The following is an 18,642-nucleotide window of genomic DNA, read 5'->3' as shown; positions in this document are numbered from 1 at the left end:
GAGTAAACGGTAAACAATTTCTTTCATGAACAATACTGAAACAACCCATGCTTTAGTACACGGGTGTCAAACTCGTGGCCCGCGGGCCAAATGCATCACATGCTGGCCATGCCCATGCCTGGTTTAGTGAAGGTGGGGGAAAGACACGATACGGTATCATGTGAAGACACAAGTTTGATACCCCGCCTTAGTAAAACCAGATTTATGGGGGAAAAGTGGGGGCCATAAGTTTCATTATGACCACCGCAAATCTGATTGCTTGTGAATCATATCCCGTGAAACTCTCCCCATATGTTTTTACAGTGGCCTCTAAGAACAAAATACAAATGGAAGACAATTGTACAGGTGTTTTTATTTTCTTGGGTGGATGCAGTGCTTAGTATCTTGTAAACTTAAAACATTCAGAAAGCATCGACTGAATATCAGTCTGCACATATTTTACATCACAATTCAATTACAATGTTTATAGCACAACTATGAAAAACACAGTGAACAATGGCATGTTTCCTCACTATCTTGCTGTATAAACAAGGTCTTGATGAGGCATGGCTTGACAGCGGAATGACCTCCTCCTGTTTCTTACTCTTTAAATAAAGGACTATTTATAAATACACTCTTGATTCTCTCAATATACAATTACAGACTTGATCTATTAAAAAACAATAATTACATTTCTCTTTAAAAAGAAAATGTCAGGAGATCGACGACCAACGGGGATTGTTCTCCTATGCAAAGGGAGAAAGAAGCGAGCACGGGTTTATGAGAGATTTAGGAGCGACATTCGTCAACCTTTTTCTGCTTGTACATCAACACTATGGGAAGGTCAGAAAGAAGAAGTAGATTCAGAAAGAAGCTACTTGAAGTCAAGCAAGTTGCAGTCTATCTTGTAGTACACATAAGGGTAGTATTCTTGCTGACTGAGATTCAAACCTGGAATATCCATGGTTGCCTAAAAATTAAAAAAAAAATATTACAGGATTAATCTACCACCCAAATTAATGGGTTGCATCTTTGTCTCACGTATATAAAAATTACCCCACCCCCCAAAAATCAAAACAAAGGTATCTCAGCACTACCTTTTCATACTTGAAGCTGGGTTTGAGGCTAGATAGATATTATCTTAATGTTTTAATCTGGATTTCTGCATTGGCCAGTGAATTAGATTCTGTGATCCCCTCCAACATTATGAAATCAGAAAAAAATCTCCTCAATGTTATGGCAAAACCTATAGGTAGCCTCATTATGATATAGATTACTTACATCAATGATTGCTGCAGCACTACTATCAAGATGTTTGTACAAATCATAGAGGACCTCTCTCAATTTCTTCATGGTTCTCTTGTTGGGTTGAAGGAGCATAGCCTGGAAATTAACTGGCAAGCCATACCTAAATAAATGACAAAATCATTTTTTAAACCTTCTGAATAGTATTGACTCATTGTTCTTTTGCAAAGGCTAATTAACTCCCGGGAGGGAGCAGAGACAGAGAGAAGAACATTCCCCACTCACATCATTAGATCTGGCACATTTTTTTTTTAGTGTTGGGTTCAAATTTCTCTTTCAATTTACAACATATTTTAATGCATTTTTGAAGCTCTATATATCATAAATACTGTCTCCCGCCCACCTTCCATCTTTCTATCTAATCTATGAGGGCCCAAATTGTTGGGGGCAATATGCTGACTCTGTAAACTGCTTAGAGAGGGCTGAAAAGCACTGTGAAGCGGTATAGAACTCTAACTGCTATTTCTATCTATCTATCCATCCATCCATGTATCATCTATATAAAATAAAAACATGTTTTCCACAGAACTGGTTTCCACAGAAAAGGTTGTAGACTGCTGATGTAACTGGCTAAGGACTTATTCAGACAATGCTTTTAAGATTATGTACATCCCGATGTATGCCACCAAGTCACTTGTTTTGGGGTGGTTATAGAAATAGAAATAAAAATTAAATCTTTTGCTGCATAATGAAAACACAGATTATAAATTTGGCTTGAAGAGATTAGCAACTGGGTAATAGCTAGGGTGACAGACTAAACTGCAGTATTCTACGCCTGAAGCAGAAGTTTCCAATTTTCCTCTCATAACTGCATTAACCTAAGATGAACTGTATGAGTTCAGATAGTGAGGGACTTATATTATAATTTCATTCTTATTTATATAGATGTGATTTGCAAAGTTTTTTTAAATTAAAAAATTCATTTCATCTACAGAATTTGATACTTTTAAAAGGGAGTTTATCTACCAAAATGTACTAAACCGAGATTATAACATTGTTGTGTAATTCCTGAAGGAACAGATAACTGTATTTGGCAATGAAGATAAATACCTTAGAACAGATTCAACAAAGACTCTTAGAGCTTTCACATGAATCCATGCAATAAAAGCTTCACTGAAATTCACTTTTAGCCACCGGACTAGAGGCCCCTGTGATTAAACAGAGAAAAGCAAGCAGACACCGTAAACATTAGAAGACTTTCTCTTGTATACTTAAAATGTGTATGTGCGCACACAAAACTGTGGTTATATACTTCTTTCAAATAATAGGCCAAAGCATATCAAGAAAATTGTACTAATTAAGCATAATCAACGCATTTAATATTTTAAGTATTTATACTTTGCCATTTTATTATTCAGAACTCAAATATTCTTTAATAACATCAAAAATTGCAGTATCAGTTTTAGGACTTTTGTGAAACTGAACATCACGTCATCTCAACTGGACAACTGAATAATCCTGCACAGACTCAGATTCTTGGCAATGCAGGATGCAAGAATCCCTGATAGCATGCCATTCATCTCACACGAAGAAGTGTTAAGTGTCCACCAGCTATTGACACTTTCAAACAACTATGTTGTTAGAATATTTCTTGTAATGTTTGGCTGAAAACAATACGTACTTTCTTGCCATTTCTGATCACTGCTTTCAAGTATAATCTTTACAATCTGTTCTCATCTCCTATACAGCAGTCTTTCAAGTACTTGGAGATTATGATATGTCCTTTTAATTTTTCCTTCTGCATAAATAAGTCACCTGCTCCTCAAAGGACTTGACTTGCAGAATTCTCAACATTCTAGTCAGTATATTTCTCTGTGCAAAATAGTTTAAACTATTAGCTTTTTCTTAAAAAAAAAAACCAAAAAAACAAACCACGATGTTGCATCAAGTTCAATTTGGATTAAGACACTAATCATATCCTTTCATATCTTTATCAAATCAGGTCTTCCCTACCCTGTACTTGTATTATTTATATCAATATGCATACATTTGTATTTAAAATTGCCAGAGTTATTTTGAATATTGCTTCTGAGTTCTATTGTTATTGTTCAGTTGCTGAGTCATATCCAACTCTTTGCAACCCCGTGGATCATAGCACGCCAGGCTCCCATCCTTCATTGGCTCCTTTAGTTTGCCCAAATTCATGTTCTTGCGTTAATGATATCTAACCATCTTACAATTTATATTGTTTCCTAGTATGATTTGATTGCTTATTTGTACCCTATGTCTATATTAAGTGTTGTAACTTATGATTCTTGATGAATGTATCATTTCTTTTTATATATACTGATAGCATATGCACCAAGACAAATTGCTCACACTTGGCCAATAAAGAATTCATTCATTCATACTCTGCTGTCCCCTTCTCCTTTTGCCTTCCATATTTCCAAACATCAGGGTCTTTTCCAATGAATATTCTCTTCTTATTTGATGGCCAAAGTATCTGATCTTCAGTATCTGTCCTTCCAAAGGAGAGTTAGGGTTGATTGCCTTTAGAATTGACTGATTAGATCTTCTTGGAGTCCAAGAGACTCTTTTCCAACACCACAATTCAAAAGCATCAATAGTTCAGTGCTCAGCCTTCCATAAGGTCCAACTCTCACCGCCATACGTTGTTACTGGTTTTCCCAGTAGTAATATATTCTATGGTTGTGAGAAAATGAATCTGAGGTTGCTGACTGTATTTGAGAAAAATAGCTGCAACCTGGCAGAATGCTTTTCACCTCCACCTCCCCATGACTCAGTTCATCTCATGCCTTTTCCAAAAAGATTCTAAAAGTCAAAACATGAGATGATATGGGCTTATTCATTCATTCCTCCGCTCAATTTATTCACAAGCATCCATGCAAGTGTTTTAGCTGTTTGGCTAATTAAGCCACACCCTAACATTTTCAAGAACGTGCAGATGTGCACAGAAAGCAGACGCCCTTATCTTATAAAAGAACTCTAAGACCAAGTGTATGTGGGTGTGTGGAAGAAAAGGAGATAAGAAGACAGCAAGCAGACAAGGAAGCAGCAAGTGATGTCTGGAAATTGGCAACTATTATTAGGGAGGCAAGAAGGCTATCAGTCAAATGCCAGAATTGCAAACTATGGTAAGTAGCATATCTTGACCTGGAGTAGTCAAGGAGCAATCACACTTAGGCAGCATCTAATCCCAATAAGTGTAAGAACTTTTGGAGGGAGCAAATGTTGTGTGCCATTTTACAAACTTTTAAGACTCTTTTAAAGATTTGAGCATTAAAGACTTAGATACATGGCTATATCAACTAGTAATTCCAAGGAGAGTGAAGTTAACCCAGAGCAACAGTTTATAGGTGTGTGTCACAAGTAAGCATTGTGTACAATTATCTGCTATACTAAACTGTGTCTCATCCTTAGAAAATAACCTTCATAGAGAGAGTCCTCAACTTACAATCACTCCACTCAACTGTTCCAAGTTACAATGGCACCGAAAACAATGACTTATGACCATTTCCTACATTTATGATCGTCCTCATCCCTGTGGTCATATATATGATCAAAATGTAGATGCTTGACAACTGGCATGAGTTTATGATGGCCAGTGTCCCAAGATCATATGATCACCTTTTGCAATCTTCTGATCGTCAAAATCAATGGGGAAACCATATTCACTGAACAACAGTGTTACTAATATAACAACTGTAGTGATTCACTTAACAACGGTGGCAAGAAAAGTCATAAAATGGGGCAAAATTCACTTTACAACTATCTTGCTTAGCAACAGAAATTTTGGGCTCTATTGTGATTGTAAATCAAGAACTACCTGTCATGATGATAGTTATCCTTGTCAGAACTTGTTTAGTAGCCAAAATCAGAAATCTTATTTTTTTTAGCAATCTAGAACAGTACAGTCCAACTCATTGGCTTAAGAAATTGTCAATAAGGACCTGTTAGAAAGCCTGTAAAATGCTTTGCTAAAAAGTGGTATTCTTGTTATCTACTGGACTATAATTCTATTTAAAATGAGAAAAATGACCTGATTTTTGATAAAGTCAAGTTGCTTCTTAGTAATCAATGTATTCTTTCCTAGACATTCACTGATTCATCCTTTAATAAACTATTCTAAAAATTCACTATAAATTGCAAAAGATTATAATAGTCCTTAACTAATACCTACATGTTTTTTTAGCCCTTAGAAAACAATACATCTGGCACTTACTATCTGAACTCACTTCCTTATCTGCCATGGTGCCCTTGCATCATTCATTCTATCTTTTGCAGGTTAAATATAATTCCATGATGGAAAAAAAAACCCTGAACAAAAGTGGAATTGAGTACTACTCTTACTATAGCTTCGATACTTCTTGTTAAATACTTTTTTTTAATATTTAGTAATTTCTGTAATAGAGCTTATTTGTTAACCAATGAGTGTACCCACGTTTACATGAAAAGCTTAAAAAGAACATCAGCAATGTAACTACTGATTCTGAATAATTACTTCTGTATTTAAACGCAAAAATATCACTGAACTTACAAACTGTTTTTTCTTATCAGTAGACAGCCGGTTCATTTCCTCTTTGTCTGCCTTCATTTCTTCTTCATTATACTGAAAATCACGGACCATAAACCTGCATTGGGAAGGAAGTACAATTCGTAAATTTCTGTGCAGCTATTCCTTAACAAGAAAATAAAACAGGGTTGCACTTACTTGTTTTCTCTTGCTTTATGTTTGAACTCATCCACTGCCTTCCTGAATAAAGTGACGTTACAGAGATAACTTTCCTGGTCCTCAGAAAGAACACTGCAAAGTAAAAGATGCCAGGCCCATTAAGACAAAAAGCTTTAATGAAACCACAAACTGGAATAAAAACTGAAGTTGTAATTCAAAGCTGGTAAACTGATTTAGAGTTTTATATCATATTGTAATAGTTTACAATATAATAATTTAGTTTACAATAACAGATTAAGGTGGTATTATTCAATTAGTGAAGTTCACCTACTACTATGCTATCCTTTTAACAGAAGTAAGATAAGACAGCACATTTTACACAAGAAGCCCATTCTTCCCAACAAACAATGACTATACAAACTTCATTATTTCAAAAAATACTCAGTGCCAATCTACGCATTCAACACAAAAGTGCTTTTGGTAGCCCCATTTATTGAATGAGAAGCATGAATTGAAGTACCTAGTTTGGGGGAAATGGTTAGAATAAGAGTTCTTCTTGGTCTGCACGCATAAAATTCTGTGCAATTCTGTACTGTTTCACCAATATTCTTTATCCAATAATATTTATCCAATAAAGAATATTACCGAAGCCATTTAGAATCATTGGAAGGGATCTTGGAGGTTCTGTAGTCCAATCCCCTGCCTAAAGCAGGAGTCTTCATATCACTGACAAATGGTTGTCTTACCCCCAGGTGAAGAATATGGAGAACAAATTGATGCCCTCTTCCCTCTGGCAAATGAGAGACTGCTATCATCTAGAACAACTGAGATCATAACTAGGTTGATGGGCTGTATTAATATGCGACGATTTGGCTGTTTTGGGTTTTGTGTAATTTGTGTTTAGAATTAATATATACCCTAAAGCGCCGTGGCAGTGCAATGGTTAGAATGCAATACTACAGGCTACTTCTGCTGACTGCCAGCTGCCAGTGGTTCGACAATTCGATTCTCACTGGCTCAAGGTTGACTCAGCCTTCTATCCTTCCGAGGTCAGTAAAATGAGGAGCCAGATTGTTGTGGGCAATATGCCGATTCTGTAAACTACCTAGAAAGAGTTGTAAAGCACTGTGAAGCGGTATATAAGTCTAAGTGCTATTGCTATAGCTACAATTCAGATTATATTTTATTCAACAAACCATAGTTTAGCGCAATGGTTGGGGGGGGGCATTGTGGTAAAACAAGTTAATTTCACAGATCAAGTATATTAAAAGGATATGAAAAGTGAAACAAGATTACTTGCTGGATCGAGGGACTATCATATCTGTCAAAGTTTCATACTGCTTCATCCAATCAGTGTAATTTGTCCTGAAATAAAAAAGCAATAATTACCAGTCTTAACATAGGTGTGTAGGACAGAATCAAGTCCTTTACTCCACTGTATTTATAACTTTTTGCATATGCTAATGAGTTTTCAAAAAGCGGTCTGTTTTTTCTGTGTTCTAGACTCTGTTTTCATTTCCAGCCATAAAACTTCATCAAATGTTCATCAAAACTGCATGACTGTTTTGATACATACCCCGTTTTTTGGAAAGGGCTTTGGTGTGCTAAAAAAGTTTGTAGGGATAGGAAAGACTTCCATTTGTTATTTATAAATGGAAAGACTATAGTTTCATGCTACCTCATTTGTCTTACCAATGTAATATTCTCAATGAAAACCTTTCTTTTTCTACAGTTAAGAAACCTGTGAAATGTTACTGAAACTAGTTGAACTCTCTTTAAGATTACATTTACATTTTTAAATTAAAAATGCACTAAATAATTATATTAACAGCTATTTTGTGGCTCAAAAGAGGAACACTACTTTTAGTAGAAATTTTCAGTTTGTTTAAAAAAATGAACACCATTAGTATTCTTCTAACAATTCAGCAACACTAGTACAATATACTTTAATTACAGTATTATTACAAAGGAAACAATCTCATTATTAAAATTACCAATATTTTACTAAAATTACTGCATAGGATGTAGAGTTAGACAAAGATAATAAAGTTCTAAGAAGCAAAATTCAGACTGATTTTGGTAAATTCTACAAACTAGCAGCTAACCAAGTCAAGCAACTCAGTAAGTGAAATTGCACCTTGAGGTGATTTTACTTGACTTACTTAATTTTATGGGTGTATATGCTATTATGATAATAATAATTTCAGTTTGTATGGAACTATATAATTAATTCCAAGATCCCTCTATATGGGTAATCCTTGATTAATGACCACCCTATTTAGCAATTGTTCCAACTTATGACAGTATTGGGAAAGTAGTATGACTAATCCTTGAATGTAAGATATTCGCCACATCCCTATGATCACACAATCACCAATTGCAACCTTCACAGTTGACTTCCAACGAACAAAGTCAATGAGGAAGCTGGCAATAAGTCAAGGCATGTGACATCATGTTTAACAGCCACTAGTGATTGGCTTAACAATCACAACGAAACTGACGTAAGTCAGGCACTATCATGTAATTCACTTAATGACATGTTGCTTACAGATGGAAGTGTCAGTCCCAATTCCAGTCACTAAGTGTTGACTACATGTATTATAGTTTCTCTTAAGATCATATAAATCCTTTCAAAGCCCATCTGTTGAAATTGGGGGCAATCTACTATTTTTAAAAGATGTACTACATTTTCACATATGCCTTTCATTTATATATGTGACAATTTCATTCAAATCTTTCAATGAACAAAAATTCTTTCTCCTCTTGGATTTTTCTAGCCCGTTCTCTTTTAGGAAAGAAAATATTGACTTACTTTGGTACAACTACTAACAATGTAATTAAGTACTCAGAATCAAGTACAAAGTCATCTTTCTTCACAATTTCAGCCAAACTTCTTGTTAGCAAACTTCCCCTGTCAAAGCAGAAGAAGAAGATGAGGAAGTGAGTGTTCTACTTCAATCTTTAAATGGATGTAAGTATTGTTCATTCAGGTGGAGTTCAACCTGGAAGCACCTCAGTGCTTTTGACATGAGTGCGATTCAGATGGAGAGTGAAACCTTCCACAATCTCCCTTTTTGCCTCCTTTGGGAAATTAATATTATTGATGCCATGCTTTCTATAGTACATGCTAGGAAACTCAATAGATCTTTATAGGTTTAAAATTTGATTGATTTGATTATAACGAAGTTAGTGAGATTGAAAGACATTCAGACACAGCACTTAATGCTCCTTTACCATCTAGGTATACAAGGTTGCATTCCTATTCAGAACTTGTGTTTTAAAATTTAAGAGGCAGAATAGCTTCTTCTACCTGTGCATTATTTCAGGATTTTGAATATCTGTCAAAATGATCACCCAGCTCTGAGACAATCTTACAAAACAAGATGACAACTCACGCATTCTTCCTTTCCAAGTTCTGAAGATTGCCTTTTAGGCTGTTGTATGCAGATGCTCTTGCCTTTAGATCATTATCAATCTGAGTCACACCCTTTGAAGAAAAAAAGCACACCAATTAGGACCCATGTCTTAGAAGTAAAGAGAGACCCAAATTAAATATATCTATAAAAGCTATTACTAACTGCAAGCAGCCAAAGAGAAAGAAAAAGAATAAACAGAAAAAGAGACAAAACAAATTAACAGATTGAACTTCATTGATTCTGGTTTTTAGAAATGAACCAGGAAACCAGGAAATATTATGAACCAGGAAATACGATTTTGAGCAGTCTGTAATTTAACAAAAGAAGTATTATGCTCAAAACCTTTTGTATTTTTTTTTCTACTTTAATGTTTACAGAAAACTATTGTCAGACAGAAGCAACAAACTAGTTGCAGTGTTTCCTTGCAACAAGTTCACCCACTTGATGTTTCTGGATTAAAACTGTTATCAGCATAAACTGTCAAAGTTTTAAGCGTACTTTGAAAGCACCACTTTGAAAAAAGCTTTTGTACCTCAAAAATCTACATATCAGATGTATATTAAAGAAACAAGGCCAAATTATTTCAGTAAAAATTATATTGAAAATTGTCGTGATGCAATTTTTACTGTTTTAGCAAATGGGATTCCATTCATGAACTGCAGTATGAGGTTCAGGAATGGAGTAGTCTACAGGACACTTCAATGTTCTGTTTCACTGCTTCCTGTCCAATTTGGCAGTTCCAAGATTGACAAGATATAGAGGTGCTACAGAACATTCTGGAATTTTTCAGAATGCTCCATTACCCAAATCCCAAGATCTTACACATGTCTAGTGGTAAGTACTTCAGTTTTAAAACCTCACATCTAACAGAAGGGAGAATAGTTAGCAAAAAATGAAATGACTAATCATCTGAAGTAGCACAGCAATATAAAATTATATGTATGTAGTTAATTAGGCAAATGAACACACATCTTTAGAAAAACTGAGCATGATATATATCAAAACTCTATAAATTTTAAAATATTTCAATAGTATTTACTCCCAGGAAAATTATGTGATGCAAATTTATATGTGATATAATTATTTTTAAATAATTCTGACTATATAAAATATTTTCATTTTATGGTATATAGATTATGCAATAAAAAGTCATTTTGTATTAATAATTAGCATACAAGCCCCATAATCTTTTATGTGTATAATCTTACTTTAGCAATTATTTCTGAAATATTCTTCAGAGACTGTTTGATTGGATATTTGGCCATATCCCACTGGAATCTTGTTATGTAGGTGATCAAATCAACTGGGGAAAATGATAAAAATGAGCTAAATAAGTAATCCCATACATCCTATAACAATCTGGAGATTTTAAATACATTTAAGAAATAATTACTTAAAATAAAGATGGAACAGAATACAATGTAGGCACCTTAAAAGAGCATGGGCTCTTTTACACAAGAACTTTTGCATACAATTAGAGTATATTAGAAGTAATGAGGAAAAAAATCTTATTATGTCTATGTAGAAAGAAGAATTTGCCTCATCTATAGCTTTTATACGTACTTTTAGCTTTATCTAATTAAAGACAAAGGTCCTTTTTGACTTTTGATTATCATATTGGCACTGTACCTTTTAGAAATTAGTTTGGTGAATTCTGAAAATTTTGAATTGTATAATGGAGAATACATATCTAACCAAATGTATTGTGTTCAGGGATGCTTTCTCTAGGAGGCATGTGGAAAAACCGATTCTTGCTTTAAATTATTTCCATCTTATATTACTTCCATATTATACACTTCTTTCCTTTTCTTCTGTTCAGTCATGTCTAATTCTCAGAGATTGTCTGGACAAGTCTTTGCAGTTTTCTTGATGAAGTTTTTCAAAAGTACATTGCCACTGTCTCCTTCCTAGGGCTGAGGGGTTGCCCCAATTGGCTTTGTACTCAAGGCAGAAAAGAACCAAAGGTCTCCTGATTTCTAGTCTGATGTTTTAACACTTGTACCAAACTGACAATTCTCATACTTCTCTTTATGACACTGCAAACACAAGATTTAATAAAGGCTGTTTTATTATGTTTGTGTTGCTTTTATGAAAAAAAAAAATCTTTCAAAACTGATTTATTTTCCTCATAAGAATTGAAGGATAGTCTTCTATATACACAACCCTCAGTATTGCAATACATTGTAATAGCAAGGCAAAATTTACCTCCATTGGCCAGAAGGTTTTCCTGAACTTTATCTCTACTGTCTTCCAACACATCAGCCATATATTGTGCCACCTTCTTGACAACACTGAAGACCAGAATGGGGAAGATTTAAGATTTATATCTTAAAGAATTTTAATTTGCTGCTTTTTTCTTTGCAATACAAAAGACAATCAGCCTCCCAGTTTAATTCCTAGCATCTGTCTGAGGTCCAGGAGAGCAGGAATCCACAACCATTGAGCCACCAACCTGTACCAGTCTGGGTCTGCCTGCGCAAGCAGCAGGCAAGCAAGCAAAGCTTTATCTGCACATGCAAGGGATCTAGGTTGTGTGCAAAACCATCCCTCCCACAGTCCGTAGAAAAACTGCCTTCCACAAAACTGGCTCCTGGCGCCAACAAGGTTGGGGATTGCTACAGGAGAGCAATTCCCAGTCATTATGAAGAATTGCCACTAGATGGCCCTAGTAGTCTAACTTGGCTGAAATTGCTTGTTATGTTCTTCTAGAGTCCATAGTTTAAAATATGTCAGATAGTGTTTATCTTTAAGAACTGTGTCTATCCCGATAAATATCTGTTCTTTCTTCAGTTCAACTATCCCCGTTTTCACTTCCTACAGTGGATTGAATGCTAAACATATCAAGCTTAACAGTTCATTAGTTGAAACATCTAGTGCAACAGACAGCCTCAGGCACAGAAATGCTAGCCTGTTAACAAAATTGCAAACACTTAAAGTTGGCATATTGATAAACTAAAAAGTTTTCAATAACTTTCTCAATTCTCCAAATTAACATTGTGCTCAAATAACCCTGCTACCTTTCACTTCAAATAAACATCAGAAATTTTCATTTGAAATTATTTCCAATCCTACTGTCAAAGTACAAATCATTAATTACATTATTAAATATATTACTTGACTGTACAGGTAGTCCACGACCTACAAACATTTGTTTAGCAACCAAAGTTGCTAAAAGTTATCATGGCACTTTAAGAAATGACTTATGACTAGTCTCTGGCTTTGTCTCGACTAGACTGTCATATCATAGCATCCTGGAGGTCAAGTGATCAAAATTTGGGCACTTGGCAACCAACATCTATTTACACTGGTAGAAAGGTCCTGGCATCATATGATGGTCTTCCCAGCCAGCTTCCAGCAAGCAGTCAATGTGGGAATCTAGATTCACTTAACATCCGTGTGATCCACTTAACAACTGCACTGATTTACTGTATATCCGTGGCAAAAAATCAAATGCAACTCACTTAATGTTGCCTTGTTAAGAAATTCTAATTCCGACTGTGGTTATAAATCGAGGACTACCAGTAGAATCTGGTGGAACATTTACTGTCACTAACTAGTTAAGCTAAAACAATAGCGGTTAGCATGTTATACTCAGTTTAATACAGAATAACCATCCAGAAGTTATAAAATGCAGGTATATGAAAAAATAGTGATTACCCTTCCACAAAGGTATCCAATTTAGCCAGCTCATCAGATAAACCAACTAAGACATCGAGAGTGCCAACCTAAGGAGGGAAAGAATTATTTAGAAAAGTATGCAAAAATACACTGCTCAAAAAAATAAAGGGAACGCTTAACACAATGTAACTCCAAGTCAATCACACTTCTGTGAAATCAAACTGTCCACTTAGGTAGCAACACTGATTGACAATCCATTTCACATGCTGTTGTGCAAATGGAATAGACAACAGGTAGAAAGCATAGGCAGTTGGCAAGATATCCCCAATAAAGGAGTGGTTTTGCAGGTGGTGACCACAGACCACTTCTCAGTTCCTATGCTTTCTGGCTGATGGTTTGGTCACTTTTGAATGCTGGCGGTGCTTTCACTCTAGTGGTAGCATGAGACGGAGTCTACAACCCACACATGGCTCAGGTAGTGAAGCTCATCCAGGATGACACATCAATGCGAGCTGTGGCAAAAAGGTTTGCTGTGTCTGTCAGCTTAGTGTCCAGAGCATGGAGGCACTACCAGGAGACAGGCCAGTACATCAGGAGACGTGGAGGAAGCCATAGGAGGGCAACAAGCCAGCATCAGGACCACTACCTCTGCTTTGTGCAAGGAGGGACAGGAGGAGCACCGCCAGAGCCTTGCAAAATGACCTCCAGCAGGCCACAAATGTGCATGTGGCTGCTCAAACGGTCAGAAACAGACTCCATGAGGGTGGTATGAGGGCCCGACAGCCACAGGTGGGGGTTGTGCTTACAGCCCAACACCATGCAGGACATTTGGCATTTGCCAGAGAACACCAAGATTGGCACATTTGCCACTGGTACCCTGTGCTCTTCACAGATGAAAGCAAGTTCACACTGAGCACATGTGACAGACATGACAGGGCCTGGAGACGCCGTGGAGAACGTTCTGCTGCCTGCAACATCCTCCAGCATGACCAGTTTGGCAGTGGGTCAGTAATGGTGTGGGGTGGCATTTCTTTAGGGGGCTGTATAGCCCTCCATGTGCTCGCCAGAGGTAGCCTGACTGCTATTAGGTACCAAAATGAGATCTTCAGACCCCTTGTGAGACCATATGCTGGTGCGGTTGGCCCTGGGTTCCTCCTAATGCAAGACAATGCTAGACCTCATGTGGCTGGAGTGTGTCAGCAGTTCCTGCAAGATGAAGACATTGATGCTATGGACTGGCCCACCCATTCCCCAGACCGGAATCCAATTGAGCACATCTGGGACATCATGTCTTGCTCCATCCACCAACACCACATTGCACCACAGACTGTCCAGGAGTTGGGGAATGCTTTAGTCCAGGTGTGGGAGGAGATCCCTCAGGAGACCATCCATCACCTCATCAGGAGCATGCCCAGGCATTGTAGGGAGGTCATACAGGCATGTGGAGGCCACACACACTACTGAGCCTCATTTTGACTTGTTCTAAGGACATTACATCCAAGTTGGATCAGCCTGTAGTGGTTTTTTTTTCACTTTAATTTTGAGTGTAACTTCAAATCCAGACCTCCATGGGTTGCTAAATTTGATTTCCATTGCTAATTTTTGTGTGATTTTGTTGTCAGCACATTCAACTATGTAATGAACAAAGTATTTAACAAAAATATTTCAGTCATTCAGAACTAGGATGTCTTATTTTTGTGTTCCCTTTATTTTTTTTTTGAGCAGTGTATAAAACAGAAAGGAAACTGAGCCAAAAAGAGAAGGCTATGCATTTTATCATAAGCAAGTTCTTATTCAGTACAATAGGATTAAGTTTCAAAAATCTGTAGGAGCTGGCAATCTACAGATTTTTTTATTATTATGCCTAAAACCAACATAATAAAAATTACTTCATTTAAAACTTTCATCAAATTTAAAACTATTTCATACAGTATAATGCTACTTCTTATATTAGTAAAATCCAGTGCTCATCAAACCAGATGGGAGAAGCATATGGTGTATGAACAAAAGGTCAGTGGTTCCATTGCTAACTCTGGAAGCAAGGCTGTAAGAAATACTTGTCTGAAATACTGGGACCTTGTGAGTTAAACACTGCTGGATTACATAGACAGCAACGTATGTAATATGTTTAGCTCTAAGCATAGAACTGTTTTCTTGTATTGTATAATGCACAATATGCAATGTAAACATAGTATGCATGCCTAATTAAAAGTTGAATTGCTGAATTGGTCAGAGCAAATAGCTTTGATTACATGTATGGATGTTATACATGACAGTAACCAGGGAGATAAATTAGATTATTTTTAGAAAATAAAGGAACTCTAAAGCAACCCTACAATCTTGGAAAGAGATGTAGCTACTATAATGAATGACAAGTGCCACATCTGCAATTTTTATACCAATTCTCCCAAATCAAATACAAAGCATTACACAGCCCAATAAGATAGTTCTACAGTACTGCCTACTTGCACTTCGTGAGTTAAATAATAATTTACAATTAATATCTTCAATATAAATTACCATAACTATATAATGTACTTTATCAAAATGAATGTGATCTATCCATACTATTATCTAAAAAAAAACCTTAATTTAAATTGCAATACAAAGTTAAACAGTAACATTTTGAGCAGAAAAAAAAACCTCAGCTATACCTTTAAATCTGGAATGTTAAATTTTGCATTGATGGACAGGTTATTATTTTTTATAGTTGCAGCACATAACTTCTCCCACGTCTGCTGACATGTTTTCTCCCCAGGAGCAGAAATCAGCCAGAACTCGGTCATTTTGGTCACGTTACTGCAATGATTATTTTGGAAAATAAGAACAATATTCATTTTGAACACATAAGTTTAAATTCTCCATTGTCTTTAAATGTCAGGAATTCTCAAGGAAATACTGTGCAATTTTTCACATTTTCTAAAAATTCATGTAGATTATCACATTCTGAACCATCAGTACTAGTTTTTTGGACCCATTTTTTTCTATATAGTTTTATTCAGCACATTGAAGGGTTGATTTCCTCTTGTTTTTTTCAATGAAAATATACTACTAAAGCTATATTAATACAACAATACTAATACAACAATGAAAATATATTACTAAAGCCATTTTAAGAATCAAACTGTATTATCATTGTTATTATTTAAGGAACTGTAGTTCTAAAAAGGAGAAGAATGGGAATCACTACCAGAAAACTCTAAACTGCCCTGCCCAATTCTTTAAAAAGAGGAAGCTATATACAGAGAGTCAGTATTATACTAGTACAGCTATAATATGCAGATTTATTTTTTCTGTCTTAATTCTAGAAATTTAGAGCCATAAAATAACCTAAGCAAATTGGTTGGAGTTCTGGGAATCTGCACATAAACACTGGATTCTACATTCCACTTCATCCTTCCAAATGATTTTCTAATCTAGCTAATATTAATTATTGCTCCCCTGATTAAGATATCATTAAATCATAGAAATCACAATGTCCGGGAATAAAGGATTTACCTCACAATACCCATGCATATTGCCTTGAGTTTCCAGAACTCAATAAATAATGCAGGTGACTAAGTAAATTAATCAAATCAACAAAGTGGAGAGGAGAAATAATTTATTTATTAAAAAAATGTGTGAATACAGCCCACTTAACAAAAGGCATTATTGTGTCAGTTTTCAGTATATTTCAGACTGCCCAAGGAGTCTGAACAATAAATCAGAATTTCAGACAAATGACTGTCTAGTCTCCTCTTAAAAACCTCCAGTGATGGAGTGCCCACGATTTCTGGAGGCAAGCTGTTCCACTGGTTAATTGTTCTCACTGTTAGGAAGTTTCCTCCTTAATTCCAGATTGCTTCTTATCTTGCCTTCTGGTGCTTTGGAAAATAAGTTGACCTTTCCCTTTCTGGCAGCCCCTCAAATATAGGAAAACTGTTATCATGTCCCCCCCTAGTCCTTCTTTTCTCCAGACTGGCCATACTCAATACCTACAACTGTGCTTCATATGTTTTAGTCTCCAAGCCCCCAATCATCTTAGTTGCTCTTCTCTGCAAGTAAGAACCAAGCCAGAGAGAAAACAGATTATTATTTGACATGGAATGTACTGTATGACTGGCTAAATAATAGAGATAGAGATGAATAGAGGAGACGATCATAGAATAATAAGGTAAAAGTTATAGTGGATAAGGGATATAAGGGATACAGACAAATGTACAGATTTATGTAAAAGTATGTATACTGTCACAGAAGTGTTGTAATGAATGGAAACTGATGTTGTATAAAAGAAAAGTTGTTTAATAAAAGTTATATTTCAAAATCCTGAACCAGGACTGCTTTACCCTCAAACTAACCTCTATTGACCTCACCCCATTCCTAAGAGGTCTGTAAGAGGTGTGCATAAGCGCATAATCGTGCCTACCGTCCCTGTCCTATTGTCCCCAATTATTAGTTCCTATTTCTTGTATTTAAATGGATGTTTATTCTTGTTTCTGTTGTATTGTAAGCTTTTGACAAATAAATAAAATAAAATAAAATGAGGTGACAGAACCAAGCCATCCTGCTTTAAACCTGTAGTACCAGCCTGACCTTGAGCAGCTTCAGATGGAAAAACAGGCTCAGACCTAATCAGAACTGGGTTGAGCGATGAATGCCAGGAAATCCCAGGCTATGGACAAGACTCTCCCCCCCAAAAAAACAACAACAACAACAACCCATATTAGATGTACCATTCCCATACTGTGGTTAAATAAAACGCAGGGTTCAAAGTGGTCAACCAAGAATTGACTTCATCTTGGGGGTGGGTGGGGGTGGGGGGTACCTTTAATGTCCTGGGAGATCATTGTCTATTTCGTGGAATTAAAGATGACCTGGGGGAGAGGAGGGGGGGCAACAGAGTCTTAGCCAGAATTCACTCAGAACAGTGCAATCTACAGCTATTACACGCCGGGAAGCCACCAGCCCTGGGCCCGGGATTTCTGCCCTTGTAGCAAGCAACCCACCCGCGATCCAAACGCGACCCGTCCTCAGGGGGATCAACTTTTCCTTAGCCACTTTCCAGCCCCGGCCTCAGCAGCCCAGGAAAGAGATGCATTCATTTTTATTTATTTTATTTTATTTATTTTATTTTTCTTATATGCACCCATTTCATGTACTCACAACTATGTACATACTTATACCTATTACCTTGTAAGCGATTGACAAATCAAAATAAATAAATAAAATAAACAAATGCCAAGAGCCGCGACTCTGGAAACGGGCTTTCCCTCCGTCGGCTGATCCACGGCAGCCTTTCTCTCCCACACCCAGCCAGCCCCTCTCCTAGTATTGAAAAAGAGTCTGGGAATGATGGGAGCTGTAGTCCAAGCTATGCGCCACGGGTTCGGGTCTGGGCCAAGAAAGCTGTGCCCTCGCCCGCGGGCTCGTGCCCGCGATGCATTTCCCAACCCCGCTCGCTTCCTCCTCCGCCGAGGCGACCGAGGTCGAGGGCTTCCCTCCTCCACTCAGCGACCCCGGCTTCCTCGGCCGCCATCGGGAGCCGACCGAGGAGATACCTCTCTACCTACCGCCCAACGCGTAGCTGCTGGCTTGAAGAAGCCGCGACCGGCCCGAATCGCAGCGGAGGCGGAACTAGAGCGATGAAACCGGTGAGCTCTGCGGGACGGGAAACACACGTGACGGGCGTCACGAGGCGCCGCAAGAGGAGCT

At 36.9% G+C, this 18,642-nt stretch overlaps 1 protein-coding gene across 1 annotated transcript; it reads right to left on the bottom strand.

Moving 5' to 3' along the window:
* Positions 1-332: 332 nt before the first annotated feature.
* Positions 333-18,642, bottom strand: ATP6V1C1 (ATPase H+ transporting V1 subunit C1). Its single transcript, XM_026703521.2, has 13 exons — positions 18,501-18,642; positions 15,606-15,750; positions 12,991-13,058; positions 11,539-11,624; positions 10,542-10,636; positions 9,313-9,404; positions 8,730-8,828; positions 7,214-7,282; positions 5,957-6,049; positions 5,783-5,876; positions 2,335-2,432; positions 1,261-1,387; positions 333-949 (listed from the first exon to the last, which is right to left on the bottom strand). The coding sequence occupies exons 2-13, from the start codon at positions 15,735-15,737 to the stop codon at positions 854-856; spliced, it is 1,149 nt and encodes a 382-aa protein (XP_026559306.1). The 5' UTR covers positions 15,738-15,750; positions 18,501-18,642; the 3' UTR covers positions 333-853.

This window comes from Pseudonaja textilis, chromosome 3, assembly GCF_049901715.1.
Source record: "Pseudonaja textilis isolate UNSWEBS1 chromosome 3, rPseTex1.2, whole genome shotgun sequence".
NCBI classification, from domain to species: Eukaryota; Metazoa; Chordata; class Lepidosauria; order Squamata; family Elapidae; genus Pseudonaja; species Pseudonaja textilis.
This window is presented reverse-complemented; position numbering and strand designations above follow the sequence as displayed.